General features: G+C 53.4%; 7 protein-coding genes across 7 annotated transcripts; 3 read left to right on the top strand and 4 right to left on the bottom strand.

Moving 5' to 3' along the window:
* Positions 1-53: 53 nt before the first annotated feature.
* Positions 54-3,882, top strand: CKM354_000268800 (cohesin subunit SMC1; the record flags this gene model as incomplete). The annotated part of the gene is made up of 2 exons (XM_044797852.1): positions 54-3,806; positions 3,859-3,882. The coding sequence occupies 2 exons, from the start codon at positions 54-56 to the stop codon at positions 3,880-3,882; spliced, it is 3,777 nt and encodes a 1,258-aa protein (XP_044653787.1).
* Positions 3,883-4,474: 592 nt separating this feature from the next.
* CKM354_000268700 (uncharacterized protein) lies at positions 4,475-5,860 on the bottom strand (the record flags this gene model as incomplete). The annotated part of the gene is made up of 2 exons (XM_044797851.1): positions 4,475-5,278; positions 5,393-5,860. The coding sequence occupies 2 exons, from the start codon at positions 5,858-5,860 to the stop codon at positions 4,475-4,477; spliced, it is 1,272 nt and encodes a 423-aa protein (XP_044653786.1).
* A 257-nt stretch (positions 5,861-6,117) lies between these two features.
* CKM354_000268600 (GPI-anchor transamidase GPI17) lies at positions 6,118-7,743 on the bottom strand (the record flags this gene model as incomplete). Its single annotated transcript, XM_044797850.1, has 2 exons — positions 6,118-7,488; positions 7,537-7,743. The coding sequence occupies 2 exons, from the start codon at positions 7,741-7,743 to the stop codon at positions 6,118-6,120; spliced, it is 1,578 nt and encodes a 525-aa protein (XP_044653785.1).
* A 521-nt stretch (positions 7,744-8,264) lies between these two features.
* On the top strand, positions 8,265-10,223 carry CKM354_000268500 (uncharacterized protein; the record flags this gene model as incomplete). The annotated part of the gene is made up of 2 exons (XM_044797849.1): positions 8,265-8,719; positions 8,780-10,223. 2 exons carry the CDS (start codon positions 8,265-8,267, stop codon positions 10,221-10,223), a joined length of 1,899 nt encoding a protein of 632 aa, XP_044653784.1.
* Positions 10,224-10,589: 366 nt separating this feature from the next.
* CKM354_000268400 (uncharacterized protein) lies at positions 10,590-12,222 on the bottom strand (the record flags this gene model as incomplete). Its single annotated transcript, XM_044797848.1, has 2 exons — positions 10,590-11,824; positions 11,871-12,222. The coding sequence occupies 2 exons, from the start codon at positions 12,220-12,222 to the stop codon at positions 10,590-10,592; spliced, it is 1,587 nt and encodes a 528-aa protein (XP_044653783.1).
* Positions 12,223-13,517: 1,295 nt separating this feature from the next.
* CKM354_000268300 (uncharacterized protein) lies at positions 13,518-14,738 on the bottom strand (the record flags this gene model as incomplete). The annotated part of the gene is made up of 1 exon (XM_044797847.1): positions 13,518-14,738. The coding sequence occupies one exon, from the start codon at positions 14,736-14,738 to the stop codon at positions 13,518-13,520; it is 1,221 nt and encodes a 406-aa protein (XP_044653782.1).
* Positions 14,739-15,294: 556 nt separating this feature from the next.
* On the top strand, positions 15,295-16,635 carry CKM354_000268200 (uncharacterized protein; the record flags this gene model as incomplete). Its single annotated transcript, XM_044797846.1, has 1 exon — positions 15,295-16,635. One exon carries the CDS (start codon positions 15,295-15,297, stop codon positions 16,633-16,635), a length of 1,341 nt encoding a protein of 446 aa, XP_044653781.1.
* Between the last annotated feature and the right edge of the window lie 33 nt (positions 16,636-16,668).

The following is a 16,668-nucleotide window of genomic DNA, read 5'->3' as shown; positions in this document are numbered from 1 at the left end:
AAAGCGCAGTCGATTTCGCCGTCTTCGCGCATTCTCTCGACCCGACACTCGCCATGGGCAAGCTTCTCGCCTTGGAGTTGTACAACTTCAAGTCCTACCGCGGCCACCATGTCATGCAATTTGGCGACAGCTACTTCACCTCCATCATTGGACCCAATGGATCCGGCAAGTCAAATTCCATGGACGCCATCTCCTTCGTGCTTGGCATCAAGTCGACTCATCTGCGTTCCACCCATCTGAAGGATCTGGTGTATCGCGGTCGTGTGATGAAGAACTCCAAGATCAACGCAGATGGCACGGTGGCTGAGGAGGACACAAATGGCGTCGCGTCAGATGAAGAGGACGACGCCGACCAGCCGCGAAGTCAGCGCAACGATCCGCAGACGGCGTGGGTAATGGCTGTGTACGAGGATGATGCGGGCGAAGTCCAGAAATGGAAGCGCAGCATTACTGCCGGCGGACAGTCTGAGTACCGCATCAATGACAAGTCGGTAACGGCGAAATCTTACAATGAAGCCCTCGAGGCCGAGAATATCTTGATCAAAGCTCGCAACTTTCTCGTATTTCAGGGTGACGTGGAAGCGATAGCATCGCAGTCTCCGAAGGACCTGACACGCTTGATTGAGCAAATCAGTGGATCGCTGGAGTACAAAGCTCCGTATGAGGCACTAAAGGAGGAGAAAGAAGCGGCCGAGGCGGAATCAGCGCTGAAGAACGATTCGCGTCGCACGATCAATGGCGAGATCAAAGAATACCAGAAACAGAAGGCCGAGCTGGACAAGTACGAACAAACAAGAGACGAACGCGATCAAGCTGTTGTGACACATGTTCTCTGGAAGCTCTTCCATTTCCAGCGCGCGATCGAGTACAGCACTGCCGAGATCAAAAAGCACCAAGCTGAGCTAAAGGAATTTCGCCGCAATGTGAGGCAGTTTGAGGGCAAGCTAGAGGCCGCAAGAGCAGAACAGGCCAAGGTTGGGCGTGAAGTCAGCAAGTGCGAGCGCGACATCAAGCGTCGGCAGAAGGATGCTGAGGAGCAAGAGCAGAAGCTAGTTCCAGTGGACGAGAAACTCTCCATATACAGCAGGAACATTCAAAAGTTCCAAACGCGGATCTATGAGATCACGCAAGACCGAGACCAGCAGCATGCGTCTGCTGAGAAGATGCAAAAGGAGCTTGCTGTGGTACAGAAAGCGCAGAAGCGATGGGAGGACCAGTGGCATGCTGAACAGCAGAAAGCCGGGCGTGCACTCAGTCCGCAGGACTTACAAGAACTCGAGCGGCTCAAGAAAGAGGTCTACAAGCGGACGGGCAGTGTGCAAAACAAAATCGAGAACATTATACGCCAATTGAAGACTGATGAGGAAACTGCGAATTCGCTGAAGTCCAAAGTGGATAGCACTGCAGCACTAATTGCGAATCTTCGGGAGAACATTGCGGAGCTGCAACAGCACCGCAACGAAACGAACCAAAAGATGAAGTCCACGGGCAAGGAGATTGCGGAGAAGAAAAAGGCTATCAATATGCTGATCAGCGACCGCGATCGAACCGAGCAGAAGAGACGAGAGCTGGACGAGAAATTGCAACAAGTGCTCAGCAGGTATGCCGAAGCACAGGGCTATCAACGCGAGACCAGGAAAGAAGCCGATCAGCGAGCCATGGTCGCGGAAATTCGACGAATCTACCCGGGAGTCAAAGGACAGCTTGGTCAGTTAGTTCGGCCGAAGCAGAAGAAGTACGAGACGGCAGTGTCTACGGTGCTAGGTCGACATTTTGATGCAATTATTGTCGACTCCGAGAAGACGGCGCGTGAATGCATCAACTACCTCAAAGAGCAGCATCGAGGGCAAGCGACGTTCATTCCACTCGATACGATCATTCACAAGCAAGCCAATGCGAACCTGCGCGGCATGCATCCTGGTATGAGGCTCGCGATCGACACCATCGATTTCGACACAAATTTGGAGCGAGCACTGAGCTTCGCATGTGGCAATGCAATCGTGACCGATACCATCGCCATCGCCAAAGAGCTTGTGTACAAGCGTGGCGTCGACGCCAAAGCTGTCACCATCGATGGCACAGTCATCCACAAGGGTGGCAACATGACTGGTGGTGACGGACCTGGTGGTAACAAGCGACGATTCGACGATGCTGAGATCTCGAACTTGGAACAGCTGATCGCCAAGTTCAGAGGCGACCTTGACGCGCTGCCCAAGGGCCATAAGCGTCAAGCAGAAGAAGAGCAGCTTGGCACAGAGCTTGCACGCCTAGATACCAAACAGAAGTACGCACAAGAGGAGCTGAGGACACTCGATCGAAACATTGAAAGCAAGTCGAAGGAATTGCAACACCTCGAATCTCAGCTCGAAGACCTTCAGCCAAAATATCAAGAACAAGCGGAAGGCGTTGTCACCTTGCGTGCGTCCTTGAACGAGCAAGAGGAAACAGTGGCCGATGTCGAAGATGAAATCTTCGCAAATTTCTGCCAGCGCACTGGCTACGAGAACATTCGAGAGTACGAGAAGCAGAATGGCGCGCTTCAAGAAGAGGCTCGCCAGAAAGAACTCGAATTCAAGATGCAGACTTCGAGGCTCGAGAACCAACTTGTGTTCGAGAAACAGAGGCTCCAATCAGCCGAGACCCGGCTGCAGTCGGCAGAGGCTGCCGCAAAGCGTGACAAAGATCAGCTCGCACTGCTACAGGCGAAGAAAGATGAGATCGCTGCTGAGCTCGCTCAGATCAATGAAGACATCGAGGAGCTGGAAGCACAGCTTGATGAGCTGAAAAAGTCGTTCGATGAGCGTGGCGAGAAGGTTCAGGAGGCGCGACGCGAACTACAGAAACGAAGCAAAGGTCAAGAAAAGACCTTGAAAGAGATTTCCGAGCTCGACGCAGACGTGCAGAAAGCCGCCAGTGGTCGCTATAGTCTGTTGCGAACATGCAAAGTCGAGAACATCAAGGTTCCGTTGGAGCGGGATAGTCGCAAAATTGATGCACTTCCACTGGAAGCTGAGAGTCTCGATGATGACGACGATATGGACGTTGACGATGATGACGGCGCTACCACCACCAGATACAAGGACTACGGCATACAGATCGACTTCACGCAGCTCGACGAAGACCTGCAGGAAGATGGTAGCGACGACTGCGAAGCCCAACTCTCCGAGAAGATTAATAATCTTTCATCCGCTCTGGACAAGATGGCACCAAACATGCGCTCAGCAGATCGTCTCGAAGCGACGAGTACACGCCTCAATGCAGTGCAGAAAGACTTTGAAGATGCGAAGAAGGCCTCCGTGACGGCAGTCAAGAAGTTCAACGATGTGCGCAAAAAGCGCAGTGACCTGTTCAACAAAGCTTTCCAGCACATCTCCGAGCAAATCGGCTCCGTTTATCGCGAACTCACCAAGACTCCATCTTTCCCACTTGGTGGCTCGGCCTCTCTGGATGTAGAGGATGAAGAAGAGCCGTATCTCACTGGTGTCAAATATCACGCTATGCCACCACTTAAGCGATTCAGAGATATGGAGCACTTATCCGGAGGCGAAAAGACGATGGCGGCTCTGGCATTACTTTTCGCAGTCCACACATATGCTCCCTCACCCTTCTTCGTGCTCGACGAGGTGGATGCTGCGCTGGATCACGCTAACACCACGCAGCTTGCACAATATGTGCGAGAGCATGCCGGGCCGGGGATGCAATTTGTCGTCATCTCGCTCAAAACTGGACTTTTCCAGAACAGTGAGACTTTGGTTGGTATTATGAGAGACCAGAGCAAGAACAGCTCGCGGCCTCTGACACTTGACGTAAGTCCCTTGATTCTCTTATGCATTATTGAACTTGCTAATGCCTTTTTAGCTTCGCAAATATCAGGTAGCCTGATTTGTGTCCCCAAAGACGTATGAGCGGAGATCTCTGCAGAAGTGACACACCTCCGTGCAGATCCAGTGATGGCCCGGCTCCCGACTTGCTGGTGTCGAGCAATAGTGATAGAAAGCAATGGCCGGGATCTGGATGCGAGATAAAGGTGCAAGACGAGATACCTGCGCAAGTCGCGCAGTTCTGAGCTGGACTTCGTCAGTACGATGGAACGTTCACGTGCTGCATGTGGTTGACGAGGGTACATGCAAGAAGACCGTCGATTCCACGGGCAGTGGCCGAAGTAATCGCTTTCGCTGACGAGAGCTGCAAGCTTCGTCCAATGTAACGATGAACGGCAAAGCCAGCTGATGATTCTATTCTTCAATGAACCTTGCCTTGTAATGAAACGAATGAGGACCAGATGCTGTATTTTATGCACTCATTTCCATCTTTTGCCGTCAGGCGCAGACACGCTAGATGTCAACCCACATCAAAAAGTCACGACGCCTGAAGTCACACGCTCTCTGCAGGGCAAAGACTGTTTTCTTACATTCTTTTACTTGGCTCGAACAATCTATGTCAATGTCTGTGACAGAGGGCCTCCATGAGATCTTCATTTCGGGGGCAGGATCCTGCCTCTGCATTCTCCAAAGCCTAGTTGCACCTTGCCTTCCGCATTCTCACACCAGCCTTCTAGAACGATCTCATCTCCGTCTTCAATGTAGCCGTCCTCGTAAGCCGACGAAGCTATCTTCGGTGGCATGACGCTGGTCTTCGTTCTTTCAGCCTCGTATAAGCAACCAAGCTCAGACATTTCACCTCGCTCATTCCGACCAGAGCCTGATATCGTTCCAGTTCCAATGAGATCGCCCGTCTGCATACCACAGCCGCTGGCGGCATGATGAACGAGCTGTTGATATGGAGTCCAATACAGATACTTCAAGTTACTAGTGCTCAGGATCTGGGTCTCGCCATTTCTCACAAGCTTGACTCTCAATTTGATGTCAAGTGCGCCATCCTGCTCGCCGGGCCAGGTCAGATGCGCGAATGGCGGTGGATCCTGGACGAGATGTGGTGTCGTTCCGAAAGGCTCCAGAGCTTCCAATGGCACTATCCAATTCGATATACTCGTTCCAAAGCCCTTCGAGTGGAAAGGGCCGAGAGGTCGCATCTCAAACAGTTGGTGGTCTCTCGCGCTCCAATCGTTCAACAGAACAAAACCAAAAATGTGCTCCTTTACATTTTCGATCGCCAAGGTCTCGCCGAAGGGTACTGATTTGCTGACATAGAAGCCCATCTCTAACTCGAAGTCAAGCTTCTTAGAGGGCCCGTATACCGGCTCCGAATCCATACCATTTGACCACGCAACATTCTTCGGACGATGAATGTCCGCAGGTGTAGACACGATGGAGCTCACCTGGCCTCTCAGTTAGTACCAGTACACCCAAGAACATCAACAAGAATGCAAAAGTCCCGTTCGTGTCGACAAATTGTGAAATAGACCCCCGGGATCATCGATATAATTGCTTACCCGGCTATTGTAGACAGAAGGTGCGTGAAACCAGTTCTTGTAGATGTTCTTGGACGTTAGTTCACCCGAACAATTCTTGCAATGGTCGAGGCTCGTGTAGAAATCCGAAAAGCCTCTTGTCTGCATTGGCTGGTGAAGGATGGCATCTTCGAGGCGTACTAGTACCTCGGCGGGTACGCGCTGTGCTTGTAGGTCGCCCTGTAGCTGCAGACGGACTTCCTTACGAACGTCCCATGATAGCTCGGCGAACGCATTCAAGGTGGATTTACCGAGTATTTCCGTGAGGTTGATATTGTGTGCTTCTTCAATTCGCTTCAATGTGCCAATCTTAGCGTATTTGGCAAGGTCAATGGCATGATGACCAACAGCAACTGCGGTGCGGGGCTGCGGCTCGTCCGGAGTTGATAATACACCGTATGGCAGGTTGTGTATTGTGTAGGGCGCCTCATCAAGCTTTAGCTCCATCATCGTTGTACCGTTGCTCATGCAAATGGCGTGTCGAAGGTATGGTGTCGGTGAGTACCTTGAGGCTTCCACGATCGGCCCCGCAAACCTCGGACTCCGAAGGCGGGCTTGCATAGACTGGGAAGCCCAGGCCACAAACACTCTGTGATTAGTATGCATCGTATCAAGAGACAGCTACCGCATTTAGCCAAGGGTCCATATGCGAACGCCAGAGATGCTGCCAGTCGCCTGCGCGGCCAATGCGATCTTGCTTGCTTCATTTACGCCGTCTTCCGTTTCCTCTGCCTAAAAGCACGAAGTTCCTTTAGTCCAGACATAAGTAATGGTACTGCCATTGGACCAAGCAAAGGCACATAGACAGCGACCTTATGTTCTTCTGGGAAGTAAACCTGCGATATCATGCTTGGCGAGAAAAACGCTCCTTCGACCTGCTGTTCAGCAATACGAGCGTTGGCCAACGCACTTTGGAAACGGCCTTGTCGCAAGTCGCTGCATGCCAAATCAAGTCGATGAAGTGTTTCGTCAACTGAGGTGGCGACCGAGTCCGGAATAGCAATGGATGTGAGCTTGAGCGTGAGTCTGGAAAGAGCACCCAGCGTGGACGAGGCAGATTGAATGAGCGACGTTGTTCTCTCGCGGGTCAGACTGGCAATCTTCAGGGACAAAGAAGGTGGCGATTGCGGAACACCCAGGAGCGCTGTTAGCTGGTCTGCAAATATGACCATGTCCGATCGCAGGTCGTCGAGACTGAGCTCGCCTGACAATCTGCTTTGATCATTGTGAATTTGTATTCCGCCCCATTGAGGAATGATCCAACTAGTCCCAGCATCGCCTTCGATAAGTAGAGGACTCTTGTCAGGGGCCGGGACGTAGAGCACGAAATTGATTGTTGGACCAGCTCCGATACTGGGGTTCAGTGGCCATTCAGCCGCGTTCACGAAGCCAGTGAGATCGCTGGCACTCAGGATCCACGCTTTCTTGGCGTCGTCGTAAACAGGTCCAGCTATCGATGGGCTGGAGGAAGCATATAGTTGCACCTGTGTATCGATGGTGAAGTTACTGATCGATGATAGGGACTGTAGGAGAGGCGAAACATATGCTTGCAAGGCTTCGTCGACTGACCATGCCGAAGGGGTCGCGCCTGGGGTGAACAACGAGAAAGTGATATGGTAGCTCGGGGCAGCCTTGAATGCACGCGTGGTACGACTATCCAGCCTTTGCTGTTGAAAAGGATCAAGTTGGCCGGAGACTCCGCCCTGGGCGAATTTGGTTCCTCTGAGCAGGTACTCGAGTGAGACACTTTCATCCCAGAACACCCGAGTTATCTCTTGCGCAATGAATGGCGCGACTTCGCCTATGTTGACTGGCGGTTGAAGGTCCAGCTTGACATCTAAGACCGGCTCCCATGACCGCAGAGACACTCTTGACGCCTTGGCAGACTCGAGAACGACTGTCAATGCAGTGTCATATGCTGTCGCGTTGGAGGTAGAGACGGTGAACCGATGTAAAGGCAGCTCCTTTTGTGCATTCAGCACAGTCTCAATGTTCGCAGCCAGTGCCAAGGCTTGCTGCGATGTCATTGCGCTAGGAGCTTGCAGTTGGATGTTCATCGGATACTGCAATTGGCAAGCCTGGCGGTGTCAGTTTGAGCTTCTGAGCAGTGCTCTGGCAGATCTCACAGTTCCTTCTGCCCACGCATTCATGGCCTCTAGCGGCAGCGAAGATCGGGGTATCGAAGTAGTCCATGTCCAATGCGGAAGCCCGAACAGGACTACGACGGCCCAGAAGGCGAGTATGACCAGACGTCGTGTTGTAATCGCACTGCCGGCCTCTGACGGCAGCTCGCGGGGAACATCGTCTTCGGCTGCAGTCTTGTTGCCGTCCATCGTGGCCGTCGACTTGGTAGATGTTGATGCTGGGGCGCGTTTCCACGATGCGGACGTGGCCACAGGGAGGTGAAGGGTGCTTGGCAACTGCTTCGGATGGACTTCGGAACGGCGCGACTTCCCTTCCTCTTGCACATGCGTTTAGCCACACAGCACGACGCGACTCACCTGGTCGATATGCTATGTCGGTGAATGAGACTGGTACAAATTCACACCCACTAGATCAGCTGAACATTTCAAATGTTGGGGTGATGATCGGAAATGTCTCCCACATGTTGGACAACTGCCCAAATTCACACGTGGACTCGTCACCAATTTCATGTAGCACCTGGCACGAGATGTTCTTCACTTTCATCACTCACTCACGCTTTGCCAGGCTAACGAGTGCAAACTTCACATGCTTCGAGATTCCCGATTCATCCAGCGCGCCCTCACCATAAAAGTCCAGCTGCAGTCCGCTCAGATCTTCTTACTCAACATCCTCTCCCACTTGGTTCTGACTTCACACGAAGACGAGCACAATGGCGAATCGCATGGATCTGTTCCTCGAGATGATCGGCGGTGAGGAGGCACTGCCGCGGAAACTGACACCCCCTCCACCAGAAGAGAAAGAAGAACCCGAGCCACCGAGCTCTATCTGGGACACAGATTACCAGACCGAAGAGTACCTAAATGCTCCACGCGCCCCTGGAGTGACGGAGGAGCTGGTGCGCTTCAACTACGAATCGCGCCCGAGACCTTTTTGTTCAGGAGCGTCTCCAGGACAGTCTTCGGGACCGCCTTCCCGCGCGTTGAGCGCTGACGTGAAGGTGCCGTTCGATGTGAAGAAGGGTGAGCGCCTTCCTGCTGGGACTGCCCTGTCGCCCTTCATCGCAGTCACCAAGTACTGCTACAAGTACGTGCCGAAACAGTGGTCGCAGACCCTCGCGACCGCTTTCTTCGACCAGGACAAGATCTATGATCGTGAATGGGACATGTGAGTGCTCGTATTTTCACATGCCTTAACTTTGACTTTTTCTTGGCTGACAGCAAACAGCTACTACATCACGACCCACTCGCACGGCCTGCACACATTTGTGCGCGTCGACCAGTTCCAAGAACTGATCGACCAGATTAACGCCAAATTCCAGGACGCGAACATCGCCATTGACGACTGGCAGCGGGAGAACGGCTTTGTCCTCGACTTCACCGATCTGCCTGACATCTTGCAGCCGCGTTTCCTTGGGCACTCCACATCGCGAACGACCTATTTATCTTGGGTCGCGAAGCTTCAACACGAGCCAAACATGGTCTTGTCCACTGTGCCGACCAGCGATCGCAGCGCTGAAGCCTTCAGGGCGAGACTCGATGCCGCAGCCGCATTGTCCAAGGCCAAGCAGAAGTCAAACCGGGCGAAAAAGCATGCCGAGATCTTAGTCAAGCGACAGGACATCGTCAGACAGGCAATTCGAGGCCAGCAGTACTTCGGGCTACGCCCAGCGAATGACACGGAGTTGACATCGCCGGAGGTCGCCAGCCCAATCGTCGCCGACAAGCCTGCACCGTATGAATTCGTCCAGGAACCAATCCTCATCGCGATCGATTGTGAAGCCTTTGAGCGCGCACCACACATGATCACTGAAGTCGGCCTGGCAACACTCGATACGCGCGACCTGAAGGGTGTTGCGCCTGGTAAGAACGGGAAGAACTGGCACCAATTCATTCGCGGCCGCCACATTCGTGTACTCGAATATCAGAACTACAAGAACTCGGACTTCGTACAAGGCTGCCCCGGCGCGTTCGAGTTTGGCAACAGCGAGTTCGTATCCAAAAACTCCGTCGCCAGCGTCCTAGCAGCATCCTTCCAGGAACCTTTCTCAGGACCGATGAAGCCGGACCAGTTCCCATCACTTCCACCCGCTGGCCGAAAAGGCGCATTCAATCCAATCAACAGTGGTGCTTTGGCCGGCACGGGCGAGCTGCGCAACATCATCGTCGTCGGCCACGACTTAACAGGAGACGTCAAATACTGCGAACAGCTCGGCTTCTACATCTTCAACCGCGGAAATATCATCGACACCCTCGACACTGTGGATCTCTTCAAGCAGTACATGCGAGAGCCGAATCCCCGATCGCTAGGCAGTATCCTTGCTCATTTCAATCTGGCCGGTTGGTTCCTTCACAACGCTGGCAACGACGCCATGTACACGATGCAAGTTCTGCTGGCCATGTGTGTCAAAGCTGCCTCGGAGAATGGCACAGAAGCCGAAGCACAGAAGGTGCAGGAGAATTTCGAGAAGAGATTCGAAGAGTCGATGGAGATTGCCAAAGAGCGGGCTCAGGGTGATGCAGAGGGCTGGGATCTCGTTGGTGAAGATGTCGGTGTCGCGAAGAAGCCGAATCAGTGGGACTTCCAACCAAAGCCGAAAGATCCAAAGGGACGCGATCGTCAGAGTGGTGGAGGATTGTACACTATGGGAGGCGCACCTCTCGATGTCTAAGCGAAGCTCGTCGGCAAAGGACAATCGTGTCGCAGACACGGCTTTGCAGTGCAACCATGCCTGGGGTTGAGAGAGTGAGCAGACCTCACTGTCCCTTCGGTAAAGCGGTGCTTTTGGCTTTTGGCTTGTATAATATGATCATTCGACCTGGCCCCTCATCGTAGGGCGGGCAGACAGGAGTCGCCATGATTTGACTCCGACTTGTACCCAACGCGGGCGGGTGCATGGAATGGGCACTAGTCCAACGCAAATGCAGCACTAGGACTAGCTTTGCGTATTCAGCACAGGCCATTCCCAATATCTCTCTCATCACCTCCCACTAATGTGCCTCCATCACTATTTCATTTACGTCTCGCGGAACATTCCTCATCTTTCCCCATGCTCTGGGCATCTTCTGAGCACCCACTTTTCCCAGTATTTGCGTTTTGTGTTATCCACTCTCAAGCCGTCGTCGTCAAGCTGGTCTGCAGATTCCAGACGCCCACCGCCACCGCTACATGTGCACCATGGAGCGGAACCTGGAGTGTCCGGGGAATGGAGAGCAGGAAAATCCACTTCATGCGCTTCGGGTCCATGCTCGTCGTCTGAGTCTAGATCGCTGTCCTCGTCGAATTGCGACTCTGTTGAGTCGTCAGAATCCGTTTGGTCGGTATTGCTTGGGCCTGCCATAGGTGGAACGTCTTCGTCATCCGTATCCTCGTCGCTGCTGCTCTCGAGATCCGCTAGGGGAAAGTCGGGCAGTTCGGTGCCGAGATCTTGCGTGAATTGTTGCGAATGGTAGTAAGCAGTGTAGCCTATTCGCCTTAGGCTGACCCATTGCAGCGACAGCATGTCTGATCGTAAGAAGCCCAGGATGTCTTTCCATAAGCTGCCTTGTTTGAGATGCACGTCTCGTAATCTCAAGCCTTTCAGGTTGGGGTGTCGTTTGGCCAGCCCAATGATCTCAGACTCGTCCAGTTCCCAGCCTTGCACTCCGAAAGCCACCAGCTTTTCCCATTTCACATAATGGAAAATGCTTTCGAGTGGCAATGTAAGTGGCCTGTGCGAAGGGAATCCAACATGGACAGCCTTCATATTCCGTGCTTTTGTGAACACTTCCTTAAACACGACTGACAATTCCTGGATCTTGGCATCGAGATCCTCGTTGTCGTCAAAGTGTAGAGTGAGTACCTCGAGACGTTCTGCCAAGGTTGAGACAGAGTTTGGTACTTGGAGCCTCAAGAACCGTGCGCTGTCCGGACTCAGGATCGGCAAACTGAACCTTGACCATGGCACCTCGTTCGACGTGAGCAGAGCTGTGATGATGGTCCGTGATGCATGAGAGCATGCAGCATTCCAGCTAAGGTTCAGCCTCCGTCTGGCGTCCTCGTGTCTTCGGAGATAGTTCAACACGATGCCATCTTCTCTGTCTGACACTCGCAAGAGTTGTACAAGCTCAAGTCTTGTGAAGCTTGCAATTGCACGTTTGAGAATTCGGACATCGTCTTTCCTTGTGCAAATAGTTCTCTGCTCGGTTTCCTTTCGACGTAAATTTCCGATCTCAGATTTGCCGAGACCGAACTGCTGCAGCTCTTCTGTCAGGCTGTCTAAATCATGTGCATCTGTAACACGTCAGCTGGGGGATTTTCTACACGCCGAACGACTGACCATCTTCGTAGAAGTAGGGCACCAGATATGTGAATCGTCTGACCTGAGCCGCAAGATGGCTCCATTCCGCCAGCTGCTCCAACCGTTTGAGACCATCCTCGGAAAATCTGATCGCCACCCGGGTGAAGAGTAATGGTTCACCGATCTGCGCAAATCTTTTGCAAACACTGCGAAATCTGCCGACGTCTGCTACAGAACCGCGAGATGGTGCGGGGGCGGGCTCAAAACTCTCGACACTCAGATGCCTTCTTTGCGCGATGTCGACTTCTCGCTCGTGGTGTCCCGGCTCGACGAAGCTGAGGATTCTTTCGACGAGTTCCGTGGGCAATCGTGCAATTCCACCGCCACTCATGCTGAGGCTCGTCGACGAAGCTCATGCAGGCCCCGTTGTTCAGACCGGAGGGCCTGTCCTGGTGCTTGAACCTCGCACGGGCTGGTCAAAGGACTGGAGGCTGCCGCAAGTCAATCTTGTCTGCTGGAGGTCGCGTGGGTGCAGAGGGAGAGGCGGAGGACCAAGGAATGGACGAATGACATGACGAAATCCGAGCTGCATGGAGAGTCGGCGTCATGCTCGCAGGAGAGGATGAAGCAAACTATGTACCGCACGGAAGCCACGACGAGTGGCAGTCGTCCGGCCGTCACCAATGAGAGCAGCTGGCTGGTAGCTTTAGCTGGTCAGGTGAGCCAAAGGCGATGCAGCTATCCGCTCGGAAGAGGGCGCGGGACGCAGCCTCTGCGGCGAAGAGGCTGTCCAGGCCAAACCATCATCGCCTGCGACCCTTGATCCTGGCTGACATGCGCTGGCATCTGCTGTCGAGTGCGCCAGGCCCGATGACAGTGGAGAATTCCAAGGTTGGCATGCAGTAGCTCACCACCTCGAAACTTGCGGGCCTCGCAGCCGGATGCGCGTCACCCGCAATGGTGCGCGATGCGTTCCGTTTCGTCACGATTGGACAGGCTGCCGTTGCATGACATGAAGCCAGTCGCATTCCTGCGCAGCAATACTGCCATGGCATAAGTACTGCACGCGGCGGCGTCTTCGACACCATCCGTGGCTTGCGGACACCGCTCGCTCGCACATGCGTTGTTGGTGGCGATTGGCCTCATCCAACGCCCGTGTCGTCAACTCGCGCCGAGCGGTGAGGTCGTCCACTTCGCACCTTCTGGGATCGCATTGCATTGCATGCCGCACGCCGCCGGTGCATATTGTGACGAGTATACAGTGCCGACTGCAGCCAGGAGCGGAGCGCACTCCTTTGCGCGACCTGTCGTAACACCGGTAACCGAGCAAGTAGAGACGTTCCACGTTCACCGCAAGCGACGTGGGACAGGAAGATTGCAAGTCGAGGTTCGAATGGAAGTCGGGACATCGGTGCAATGGCTGCGCTGCCGGTCGGTTCACAACAACCGCGACCTAGCCAGCCACAAACTCTACTGGGTGTTCATGCACGCTTGACATGTACGCACACTGATACAGCTGTGCAACTCCGGTCGTATGCAGCCATGGCGCAACATCTAGTGGCCACTAACTTCAGCCTTCTACACCGCGAGACCGCATTGCCGAGCGTCGTTCGCACTCGAGAGTCGTACATGCATTCAACCTGGCCAGCCTGACCAGCGACCATGCGACTTATACGGGCTACCAGATTACATTTTGCCTTTTCTTGCCAATTTCTCCCGAATTGCCGTGCTGCTAATCTTGCTGTCGAATCCCTCCTTCGAAGTACCTCCTTCGCCATCCTCATCCGCGTCGAGCACATCGACCTCAAAAATATCAAGTTCCGCCCATCCCTGTTCGCGCCGCTTGTCATTCACAGCCTTCCCTCCTGCTCTCGTCTCAGCACTGAGCACAAGAGCAGATATCTCCTCTTTCGTAATCGTGGGACCGAAAGGATCTTGAATCTCCGTGCATCTGACAATCAAGCCACTGGGGTAATGGATGTCGATTGATTTGCCATTCGGCCCAGGATCATCTTGGATGCTTGCGTGCCGCTGTCCCCTGGTGGCAGGTGTTGAGAAATCAACAATTGCGTTGAAGAACGTCGCGACAGCTTTTTGACGATCCACCCAGCTCTCCACCAAATTTGCATGCTTCTTGTTCACCAGTAACTGATCTCCAGTAATACCAATCGTCGCCGAACGTTGTTCAGAGGCATCGTTCACGTCAACCGCGAACATTGTCATTGTTATGAGCAGCTTGTGGCCAATGTGAAGGTGATCCCACGTGCCACCAACGGCAACATCGTAGTGCTTCTGGTGTTTTGGCTGCCCAGGCGCAGTAGCCTTGACATCATGCTCCGAGGCGGAGACCGTTTGAGCTGGTGGATCGTTGTGAACGCACTCGACATCGATCTCGGCCCCTTTCATTTGAACAAAAGCCCTTACCATGTTCTCGCCTGCCTCGGACTCTACGCCAAATGCATACTGCCATTGGCGAGCCGACTTGGCTAGAGTTTCGAGATCGATCACAGGTCCGTAGGGTTCCCGTATGTTTTCTGAACTTGATGCGTCAGGAGACCATGCTATCAAGATCACCCTGGGGTCAACGCCTTCAGCATCTTCGATGTTGATATTTTCCTGCGCAGCTATCACAGTGATGAGCTTGTAAACGCCTGCCACCAGCGACTGAGTCTGATCATATAGACTAGATCGTGGTGCGTACTGTGCGCCGACAAGATGCGGGCAGGCCAATGCAATCTCTAACACTGAAGCTTTAGGATGATCGGCGGAGTGACCTGCGACTTCCTTGAGCACTTGACTGATGGTATCCGCATAAGCAGTCTTTAGCGCGGAGGCATCTGCTGATGATGGGACCGGTGGTAGCAACAAGAGAAAGCGAGGAGGCTCTCCAACCTCAGGAACATCCATGGGCCCGGTTGGTGCGGCTCAGCCTGAAGATGGCACTCGTTGCAGTGGCTTCTTCGCACTTTTCCGCAGTGAGAGAATCAAAATGGCTTGAGTAGCTTGAGTATGCTGCTCAACGCGCAGATTTCCGAAGCTTTGTATCTTGTTCCTCCCGTGAAGAAGCGCTGAGTGCCGAGGAAAGTGAAGAAGAGACGTGTGACTAGCGCTGACGGTAATGCTCCTTATCGTCGCGCTAAAAGTGTACCACCGCTGATCAGATGCCATCAGCGGACGCGATCTTGTGACATATGCATCTTCGCGTGCAACCTACTCACCATCAACACCGTATGCACCTCGTCCACCATGCGCGTGAGCTAATGTGTTATACTGTTCCGCTGTTGATCATAGATCCTGCGAGTTGTCTACATCGTGCTCTCAGACAGCGATATCCTTCAGAGCACCAGTAACCATGTCTGCCAGCAAATCCTGGAGACCATCTACATCTTCGAGCAAGAGCCGAGTCTTGTCAAATTCGAGTCACGAGCTCCCACGATGGCGCAGTCCCTCCCCGTCCACATCGATGATCCCGCCGCCCATCGTGCAAAGCCGATACATAGCACCAAAGGAGACAGTCGCCGAATCTGTATTCGTAGAAAAGCCAACCGAAATTGAGGACAAGCAGCAAGACATCGAAGCCGATCTCCAGTTCCTGCTCGACGCGCAAGCCGAAGGTCTCATACGAGGGCTGGAGGGCCGCTCGGGGGACCATAAGAGCTCTACGGGAAGCTCAACCCCTACGGTGCACAGTGTGCCAGGATCGATCGCGAGAAGGGCACGGCGGCCGGCTCGACGACAGCCAGGGCTTCGAAGCGCTCGCAAGGGCATCTACAACAGCATTGTCGCATTGGCAAACCTCAAGAATGAGGAGCTCACAGACATTCGCAGCGAGGTCAGAGAGACAGAGGGAAACCTCAGGCAGATCGAGACATGGGAAAAGAAGCGGTCTGGTCTACTTGAAGCATCGAGTCGCGTGGACTCGGAAGAAGAGACGGTGCGTGTACAGAGGCTCAAGCAGGAGGCAGACACATTACAAGCCGACATCAATCAAGTTGAGCTGAGTCTCGTAGAGATGAAGAGCAAGCACCGCAAGCTCATGAGACAAATCGCTGCTGTGGAAAATGCTGTACAGGCTCGTATGGCATCGTACACGGAAAGTCTGCGACTCCTCGAGAGCGACGTGGATAAGTTCCTACGCGTCAGTCCAGACAGCTCAAATGGAAGAACAGCATCTCCCGTGGCAGCAAAAGCATCGGTCTGGCAGTTACCACCTCAACGCAGGAACCTTGACCTAGCGAAAGAGTACTGGTGTGAACGTCGCGAGCAGGTAGATCACCGCAAGAAGGACATTGAATTCGAGAAGTCCGCTCTCGTCGAAGGCGCAGAGCTTTGGCGGCAAGCAGTTGTAGAGGTGACCGAATTCGAGAAGCAGCTCCGTGCTGAGATGGCCACTCTACGACCATCATCGCCGAACTCGCAATCGGCCTGGGAAGATCCACCTAGCATAAACACTGACCACGCTGAAGGCATGCAGCAGGTACTTGACAAAATCGATACAGTCGCGGAATCCCTGCACGCGAAGTTGCAAAAAGCTGAAGAGAACAACTGGAAGCTATTGCAAGCTGCTATTGGCGCTGAGCTTGATGCGCTCAGTCGAGGGAAACAAATCATCGCTAGTGCTCTCACAGGAGCTGACGATAGGACGGTAGATACAGATCGCCATGATCTATCGCAGGGAGATACAGGCGAAGAGATCAATGCATTGGATCAAAGCTTCGCAACGGCACGACATATAGATGAGGAGGATGAAGAGCCGCCGCCCGAGCTGCTCTTCTCTCAAGCTCGTGATGTAGATACCGAATGAACGCTCATCTATCTTCCCCTCAAGTTCTTGCTC

The sequence above is a fragment of the Cercospora kikuchii genome (genome assembly GCF_019650295.1).
Source record: "Cercospora kikuchii DNA, contig_00002, whole genome shotgun sequence".
Lineage (NCBI taxonomy): Eukaryota > Fungi > Ascomycota > Dothideomycetes > Mycosphaerellales > Mycosphaerellaceae > Cercospora > Cercospora kikuchii.
Note: the sequence above shows the minus strand (reverse complement) of the source record. Positions and strands in the feature narration are given on the sequence as shown.